This window comes from Tamandua tetradactyla, chromosome 10, assembly GCF_023851605.1.
Source record: "Tamandua tetradactyla isolate mTamTet1 chromosome 10, mTamTet1.pri, whole genome shotgun sequence".
Classification (NCBI taxonomy): domain Eukaryota; kingdom Metazoa; phylum Chordata; class Mammalia; order Pilosa; family Myrmecophagidae; genus Tamandua; species Tamandua tetradactyla.
In genome coordinates, this window is record NC_135336.1 from 104975756 (window position 1) to 104985739 (window position 9984).

General features: G+C 43.9%; 1 protein-coding gene across 1 annotated transcript; it reads right to left on the reverse strand.

The window, feature by feature from the left end:
• Nucleotides 1-2698: 2698 nt before the first annotated feature.
• Nucleotides 2699-9244, reverse strand: LOC143648875 (PHD finger protein 20-like). Its single transcript, XM_077119317.1, is given in 7 exon segments — nt 2699-6874; nt 6877-7026; nt 7029-7673; nt 7676-8253; nt 8255-8373; nt 8376-8685; nt 9138-9244. Coding segments are annotated over 7 exon segments (2337 nt in total). The 3' UTR covers nt 2699-6446.
• Between the last annotated feature and the right edge of the window lie 740 nt (nt 9245-9984).

The window sequence follows — 9984 nt, forward strand, 5'->3', positions numbered from 1 at the left end:
TTGCAGCACCATTAGTTGAATTTTTCTTTGTCTGATTTTTGTTTGTTTTGCTTGGTTGTTTGTTTTTTGGGGGAAGTGCATGGACCGAGAATCGAACCCGGGTCTCCTGCATGGCAGGCGAGAATTCTACCACTTAACTACCCTTGCACCCCTTGAAAGCTTATTTTTAATGATAGAGATACAGGATCAAAGCGTGGCACCCACAGGTTCGGTTTGTGATTTAGACAAGCCGTGCTACCACAGTAACAAAGGACGGCCCAAGACCCTGCCCCCACCACCTCCCACGCATCTGAATGCCTGCAGTCCACGTGACTGTGTCCAGCCAGGCCTGCTCCGTGCTTACACTAAGCTGGTGAAATTCTAAGTCACTGACGGGAAAACCACCACACAGCAGATCTCACACTGCGGAAATAGGTTTGGGCCAACCGAATGCAGACTAGGTCGATTTGTTTGGTTTCCTTCGTGGTGAACTGGTGGTGGGGCTCCGAGTCACTGCCCAGAGTAAATGTCATTCAACTGCATTTATTTCCAGACTGAGGCAGACTTTTCCTTAGTAAAACTCGTTTACTAAGACAATGAAAAGCAAGCAGATGTGATGATTTAAACTTCACTGCCAACATCACATGAAGCGAGAGGAAGGTAAAGACTCACAGAGCCCTTCTGTTAAATCCCAGCAACAGGGGAGGCTTAAACCCTTTCTGAAATAAGTTTGAGTAGAATTATGTTTAAGTGTGAAAAATGTGCTCTCATTTCTTAAAAGAGATGGAGCAATAAAAAGCAATTAATGTTGGTTACTTGGAAGAGGAAGGAGAGAACAGGGGATGGTGACCTTTTACTTTGCAATGTATAACTTTCTATATTATTTGAGTTGTTAAAATATTACTCCTGTTTTTTTTTTAATATTAACGGGTTATTTGGGCATTGAGGCTTTCATTTCTACACTTTTTCTGCATTCTAAAAATAATAAATATAATTTTAAGAATTAAATATTATAAACCCTCACAAATACTTTTAAAAATTTAAAAACTGGGGGGAATGATTAAATGTGCAAAGCCCTTAAACAAAAAGGTACTTAACATTTTTTCTTTCAAAATATTTATTTCAAGTAGAAACCTAAATAATATACTATATACAAAAAGGCAATCACATGTGACATAGTTAAGGTAAAAAAAAAAAAAGGACAGAAAACAAAACCCTGAGAAATACACGTATTTGGTCATCAAAGTATTAAAAACTCAAAATAATTTTGTATCAGACACTTTAAATGAAAACAGCATTATTCTATTCAAGTACAAGCCCAAAGTAGTCACCAACTGAGCAATGAAAGTTCTTCTCTCTATATACCCAGACACACAGCCCTAACACAATAATGATATCAATTTTTATCCAGAACATCCCCCAGAAATTCACACCTTTTTACTTCTGTTACTTTCATGGAAATCATGCCACATTTTAGGAGTCTTTGCATAATTTTTCCCCCAAGAAGGCCCCTAAGTGACCACATCAACCCTTGAATGATATTTCAATTTTTACAAAAGCAGGAATAGCTGAAGGATGAGTCTCAGGTCACACGAGAGGCAACGTTGGTTATTAATCTACACAGAAATAGTGTGCAATTCGATCATCCCACTTACAATACCAAAGGTGCTTTGAAAGTTGGCTCTACCTGGTGACAGCCATGTTGGCACAAACCTCTTTTTCCCATAGTCCTTTCTCAAAGGTATGCACAAACGCACCAAGAAACAACCACCCGGAGAAAGAAAAGTAAAAGCTGAGTTTGTGCCAGGCCCAGACAGCTGACCAGGGGCTAAGCAGCTCCCTGACCCCAAGATGAACCCAAAAGAGCATGCAAAGCGTCCTGTCCCCAAGGGGGCAAGTGGAAATGGGCGTGGAGCAGGTGGTTTTCGGGGCTTGGCAGGGGCAAGGGATGGGTTTATTGAGAAGGGGCACACTCGCCTTCCCCGGAAGGTTCCTGGTGCAGGGGCTGGCCCCTGGGTCTCCCTCCTCTGCTCAGCAGCTGGGCTGTGCACGCTCCTCCTGGGCCATTTTCCTGGGGACCTCCTGCCTGCTGGCCCTGGAGGGTGGGGTCCTGGGCTCCTTCCTCCTGCTCGCCGGCCTCCTCCTCCGAGTCAGACTCGTCATTGTAGAAGTGAATGGTGGCCTGCACCGGGAAACTGGCCAGCACTTGCTCCCCGGAACTCTGCAGATACTCTTGACGCTTGGAAATGGGCAAATAAAGTCTAGGATTTGAGAAACAAGGGCACCATTAATCGACTTGAAAACAGTTCTAACCTCCTCCTAGAGGACCCTTTTGCCCCCAGAAGCGGCCACCTCCCCAATCATTGGCGCTGATTTTGCCTTCACTGCCCACACGGGATAATCAACCCCATTTATTAAACCGTGTTCTGAATAAGCAAATCAGTTGAGGCCACCACAGAAAGAAGGGGGTGTGTCAAAAAAGACAAAAGGAATTTAAAGAGCATCGAGTTTGGGTGCATGGGGAGTTCAGTGGTAGAATTATTGCCTGCCCCACGGGAGAGCCTGGGTTTAATTCCTGGCTAGTGCACTTCAGAAACAAAACAAAAATTCAACAAATGGTGCAGCAGTAACGGGATATTCACATAGAAAAAGAATGAAATGTGACCCCCCCACCCCCATGGCACAGCATACAAAAACAAAAACAAAAACAAAAACAAAAACAAAAAAACATTGAGATTCAGGATCAGGAAATGTACTCTGATCAAAAGGAAAACTTGGCTCATTTTGGAATTGTGTCCCCACCTGTCTCTCCCCACACCCCTAGGCACTACAGGATGGAAAAAACGGTAACGGGCTGGCTCTGGAGGGAAAGGTACTTTATCTTCAGAGTAAAGTTACTCGGGAACTCTGACTGAGAGAAACAGCTATTTTTTCCAGATATTGCCAGAGAGGCTGTGGGGATGGGCCTCTGGACTTTGCCTTTGACAAGTTATGCTTAAAAACAAAAATAAAAACGCCTCAATATATAAAAATGGGCACCCCTAAATTCCAGGTTTTGTGGATTTTAGATTATAGTTATACATGTAAAAATTAAAAATGCCCCCCATAATCTCTTATCCTTGTACTCTCACGCATTCATTTATTTACATTTTCCCCTGTGGTCCTCTGAGGAAGTGTGAGCGTTTATTAATGAATGATCACTACTTACTTGCAAAACTGATTTCAGTATCTCCTTTCTCAGAGAGGAGGAAAAAAAAGGAGAGAGAAAACATTCTTCTTAAAAAGAAAAATACATGCACATGTTTGATTTCTAAGATTTCCAATAGACTGTGGTTCTCAGCCAAGAGCAATTTTACCTCTCAGGCTCCATTTGGTAATTTTTGGTGGTCACGATTTTGGGGAAGCCATTGGCATGTAGCGGGCAGAGGTCAGGGATGCCACTAAATATCCTGCAATGTCCACGACAGCTCCCCTACCCCCACGATGGCCCAAGGCGTCAACACGCTAAGCCTGCAAAACTCTGCAATCCACAGAATGTTTATTTTATCTAAGAAGTTCAAGTGCTGTCTAATTCTTGCCCATATTCAAAAGTACGTGTTTATACTGAAGTATTTACAGGAGAATGTGTATGATGTCTGCGATTTGCTTTAAAATACTCTAACAAAAAATAAAATTGGGGTGGGGGCAATAGATGTGATAGGATCAGAAGAATGCTGAACATTTTATTAAGGCTGGGTATATGGGGGCTCATTCTATCATTCTCTCTATTTTTTGGTAATGCTTGAAACTTTCCACGATAAAAAGATAAAATAAAAGTATCGATTCAGTTTGCAATCCACAGTTGCACAAAAGCAGCTCACACCTTATGAGACATCTTTTCAACCAAAGATCGGAGGGCTGCAGAGTGACAGGGGCCAGACCGGCCCATAGGTGGGATGTCCAGGTGACTAGTCACAGCAGCAGGTGTGGTTCTCAGTCTCCGCCCAGAACGAGTGAAGAGAACCACTGCGGATGCCACCAGGCACCTGTACTTTTAAAAGCTTCCCTAGTGATTCTACGGGGGTAAAAACCACTGATGCAACTGGTTCCGGAGGTTATTCTTTTTTTTTTTTTTTTCTAGCAACAAAAAACTTTTATTTTTTCCAAATACAGATACATAAGTTTGCATGTTTTGCAAATATTGCTTCAAAGCAACATTTCTATATGCAGCGCCTTCTGTTCTAATAGCGCGTAAACATAGGTATGTATCCACAGTGCAATGTTGGCTCATCAAGGATCCACCTTGCATACACTCACTACTTAAACAAAATGATCAGTCAAACCAAAACTGTTTTTTGTCAAGGGAATTTTTGTAGGTGGATAGTTTTTCTCAAAAGACAAAACGTCGGTAGTGCACAAGTAATGGTAACGGTAATGTCTGCAAACAATTTCCAGTGCTCCAACTTGGGGTTAATTCAGCTTGACCCGGGAATTAGGGATAGAGCCCTTCAACACGGCTTTAAATTAGGGAAGTACACTGAAGTCAGCAGTTGAGAGTCAACCCTCCTCTCCTGCAGGCCTCCCTGCTTCCCCAAGGACAAGAGTAACAATGGATGAAATGGGATTATTTCCTTTATAAGACTTAAACTCATAATGGCCAGTTGGCAAAATGAGGGCCATTGTGTTTCTGCTTCAATCTTTGGGAAAACCATTGATTACCTTAAACGTTACAGCCTCCCCAGATGTGATACTCATACATATTTTCATAAAAGAAAAATCATAATCTAATAACGAAAATCGTTATACCTCACAGTTGGGGCAACAGAAAATCATCTTATTTTTCCCTTTTTGGACAGTGTCACAAATCTGATGTGGCTCATCATCCAACATGCAGATACCATACCTACTCTGAGCATTTCTTCCCATACCGCAAACACTATTAGGAATGGGAAACAGCTTCTGGTAGAGGAACTGTGTCAGCTTTATTCCAGATGTCACAGCCATGTGTATTCCTTCTGATGGATAAACTACAGCAGGTCGATTTATACCTGTTCTACTTTTAACAATTCACTAGATAGAGCATTCCCCGAAATACCTTAGTACTGAGGCTTTAATGACAACAGTCACCTGTGCCTTAAAACCTAACCATTCCAAAGGTTGCTGGAGATACTATCATTGCTATTGAGATACTGGCTACTTCACGTTTACATAGTAAATATTTGCAGCATATAACATTACAGATTCATAAACTGACATTTAACTTGTGAATATTAATGGACAACTTTGCTTTGACTTTTTTTTACCTTTAGTGATAAGAAAATTAAATAGTGAAACTGATCACTTCAAAGCATGGAACATTTACTTTGTCTAGTAAGGAAAAACAAAAACTGTAGCAATTGCACATGGAACCGTAACCTGCAAAAGTAACACAAATATTGTCTCAAAAAGTACAAATAGGTTTACCTGGACCTTAAGCAGCATAACCACCTTGATCTCATCAAATAATGCAAACAGGAAATTTAAAGTGTTAAAGTATATTAAAACAATTCTGAAAACACTAACTACTGAACACACTCTTGAGGGAAGGGAAAAAGTTGCACACATTGAATCTGAAGTTGTTTACAACAATATAAAATACGGTAATCCCCCAAATCACATCCTTTGTAACGAATCTTTACACTGAACGAGTTCGAAATTTTGGGAAACATTTTTTGGACGTTAAATAGAACTGGGAACTGTCAATATTAAGAAGTGGGTAGAAAATGCTGTCCTTTGGGTTCCAAACCCTGCCTGCTTCAGCTTGGATTCGTCCTAGATTCTTATTACTATGAGATTCTAGTTCTCCACAGGCTGTGTGGGCTCTGCTACAAAAGACACAACGCAGCCAATTCTGGGGTGAAAGCATACAAAACTTGTCCCTGGTACTGTGGTGAGAAAAGTGAAGAGTCCTAACACAAAGGCAGCCAAGGCCTCTGCTTCTTCCCAACACCCATAGAATGGTGAAGTCGCAACATCCCCATGAACCTGGAAAAAAAGAAAATGATGCCTACTGTCTAAACACTATGCCAGGCAGAAACCAGAAGGGTTGATTTGTACCCCAACCTGACAGAACAGTTAATTAAATAAACTGCACATTGAATTTACAACTGTTTCCAATTAAACTTTTTTGGCTCTCATTCCATATATTACCAGTGGCACGATTTCAAGTGAAGTTTGTGCAAAAAGACTTCATTCAACGATGTACGAAGAAGGAATTTCCAAGGGTCTTATTTGCTACCTTCTTGGTTAAGCTTCAAGATCAGAGTGCCCTGCCCTCCAGTAGCCAAAATGGCCTCTTCGTCCAATGTGCATCACACCCCTGCCCAGATCCCTGAAGTCAGTTGGTGTCACGTGCATTCGGCATGCTATGTTTGTTTATTTAAATATGCAAAAGCTCCTCCTGCAAGTGCCCCAGGATTATGCCCCCATTTAGTTTTGGGTGCCTAATTTCACGTTGAGCCGCAGAGAGCGATCTGCTGCACCTTGCCCAGGTCCATCAGCAGCTGCTTGATGCAATGTTTGAGCTGTGGGAGCCTGGCCAGTGGCTCTGGGGGCTCCAGTTCCCCAGTGTAGTCCAACCAGCTCTCCAACACATCCAGCTCCTTCTCAATGGAGTCCATTCTATGAGTGACTTCGTCCTGAAGAGACTCCACATGGGTGAGGAGATTAAACTGCCACTGGTGTTGGGAGCTCAGCAGCCCCTCTCCTCCTCTGTCCAGCAGCTTCCGAGCAGGGGCTTCCTCTGGCAGGACCTTTTTGGACACATATTCCCTCACCTTTGGGGAGCTGGGTTTGGGGTCACTGTCCCCCTTGTTCCTGTCTTGCTCTAGAGGCCATCCCAAGCGCGGGGAGAGGGGATCACCACCATTCTCATGGAGGGACTGACTGCATCATCAAGAGCAGAGCCCCGGGGTTCCACCACCAGCTTCTGCTCCACAGCAGGGTGACAGGCGCGGGGCTTCTGGTAGCAGTGCTCGCTGGTGATATAGGATTCCTCCACAGACCAGGGCAGGGACAGAGGCAAAGGTTCTCCACTGCCCCGTTCAAAGTTCTATAGCTTGGAACTTCCTCCTTGCTCTTGGTTTCAGTGATCTGGATATGTTTGGAATGACATCTTCCCTCCCCTGAGTGCTGTTTCCAAGGTTGACACCACAGCTGCAAATCAGGATGCTCTCTGCTTTGCAAGATACTCATCTTGAGCTGTAAGCCATGGAGAACTTCAATCACTCTCTGTACATCGCCAAGGAGCTGGTGGGTGGCTACAATCTTCTTGGCATTCTGGTGGGAATAATTCTCTTCTAGAAATGCCAGGCCATGCATATGTCCCCTGCTTAACCATTCCTTGTCATACCAGTACTTGAAGCCAGGCCTCTGACCTGGAGGGTCTTGGCAAACATAACAGGTGTATTTCTCGGGCACATTTTCTTCCAGTAATCCCATGCAGACCCCATGCTGCCAGCACTGGCACTCTTCACACTGAATCATGAAGTCATTTTCCTCCTGGACCTCACAGATGCAGCGGACCACCTCAAAATCATAGCGGTCATCTCCATCAAGTTCCTCATCTGGGTTGGTGGCCACATCAATGTCTTGGCCATACTCCTCTTCACTCCAAAGAAAGCTTTCTGAAGAGGACTCACTCAGATTATCCTCCTCAGATACTTTCACTTTTTTGTGTGGTTTCCAGATTCTGAGCCATGGAGTTGCAGACTCATGTGGGCCCCAAGCTTGTGTGAGGACCCGCACCTGGTGACAGCAAATGCCTTGGGTGGAGAAGGTTCCTGGGAGGTGTCACTAATTTCCTCACTGCAGGGGCATTCAGGTTTGACTTTCTTTTTCTTTTTCTTTTTTTTCTTCGACTTCACTCTCACAAACTCTCTGAATTTCTTCTCTTTATTCTTTTCCTTGTCTTTTGCTGTTGGGGAACTTGCCGAAACCCGCTTCCTAGTCAAGCTATCCTGGCTGGCCTTGTCTGAAGCTGAAGATCCCCTTGTCTGGACATGCCTCTTTGCTGGGCTTTCCTCTGGTTCTGGTGACTTCTCCATTCCATGGAAATACTTCATGTGATAGTGCAATAATTTCGCTTTGTGGAAAAATCTTAAGCAGTCCACAACCTTGCATCTAAACTTGTGGTCTAGATCAACAGGTGGGGCTTTAGATGGCACAAGATCATCTGTTTTCTTAAAAGTACTTGTCACTGACACAGTCGAAATCTCTTGTAACTCCTCAAGAGGAGAAGCCGGTTCCATTTTCATAGGTTTCGCCCATCGGCTTGCAGTTCAACTCCAAGCCTGCAGCCCCCAATCCATCCCTGAAGGAGTGGCAAGTTAGTGCAGATGAGACCTGGCCAGCTTCCAAAGGAGATTTCAACTGGCCTTGCCTTCTTCAGATTCCTTGGCACTAGATGATGCGTCTTGCAAAGGATCCGTATTAACAGTATCAACCAAATCTGATACAACCGAGTCAGGATCTAGGATCTCGTGGGTCTCATTAGTGGACAGCCTGGAGGACCGTCTCCTCAATAAGTTTCTGTCAGTGTTTTCCGAATAGGTTTTAGTCTTTTCCTGGGATGAATTTTTGTCAAGCCGAGGACGTTTTAATGGGACATCACTTCCTTTTGATATTTTCCGTCTTCTCAGTTCCAGTGTTATTGGTTACAAAGTTTGAGAGTTTGAATCCACAGCTGATCTTTGGAAAAAGCTTTGACATGAATATGTTTGACAGTCTGAACTACTCCATCATAAAATTTCACAGTGTAAGTACCATCCCTGTTAACAGCAGGAACTTGGGCTGGGTAAAAACGGCAATCAGACCAGCAAGCAAGGACCTGCTCGTTAATCTGAAATTCAGAAGATCCTTCCTCTTCGTGCAAGCCCTCTTTCCTCAGCTGTATTTTCTCTAAAGGGCGTAAATAAGGACTGTCCCAACAGAACCACTCATCATAACGATGATTCCAGCGTTTGAAATGGATTAGAACTTTTCCTTCTTCGTAGTCAATGTCTTCTACGTGAGCTGGATACCAGTTTTTCAGTCGGTCCCGGGCTTCCAACCGGGCTCCCACTTCAAAGCTGATTCCTCGTCTGTTGGGTGGATGCTTTGTCATTTTCAGTCATCAACGGGGTTGCCTTTATTTTCCTCACGGCCCGGGTCTGGCTGTGCCGCTCCAGGACCAACGGACAGAAGGACTCCGCGTGCTGCGCACCACGTGACCCCGGGACGCGCCCAGCCCATCCACCGCCCCCCACATACACGCGCCATCGCCACCACGGAGGGGCGCAGCGGCCCAGCTGCCCCGCCCCCCGGAGGTTATTCTTACGCATTACATCGATATCCCTTTTTAGTGTGGGATGTAATGGAGTGGCTGGAGGGAAGTACCTGAAACCGTAGAGCTGGGTTCCAGTAGCCTTGATTCTTGACGATGAATGATTGTATAATGATACAGCTTCTACAATGTGACTGTGTGATTGAGAAAACCTTGTTTCTGATGCACCTTTTATCTAGGGTATGGACAGATGAGTAAAAAAATATGGATAAAGAATAAATAAATAAATGGGGGGACAGAGGGTAAAATAAATTGGGTAGATGGAAATACTAGAGGTCAATGAAAGGGAGGGGTAAGGGGTTTGGTATGTATGAGGTTTGTTCATTTCATTTTCTGGAGATGCAAATGTTCTAAAAAATGATCATGGTGATGAATACACAACTATGATATTGTGAGCCACTGATTGTACACCATGCGTGGACTGTATGTGTGGGAAGATTTCTCAATATAAATAAAAATAAATAAATACATAACACCGTTGGAAGAGCTGTCAGGAAAGTCTCCCCTTTTCCAAAAATCTCTTTGACTACCGTGAGGGGCTCTAAATTTCATCTCTAGAAGTGAATGTCTTTGGGTTTTATTAAAGCGTTCCAGTATTCCAGGATAAAACTCCCCTTAGGAGGGTGGCAGCATGTTAAAGCCCCTGGCCATGAGCCACGTGCCTG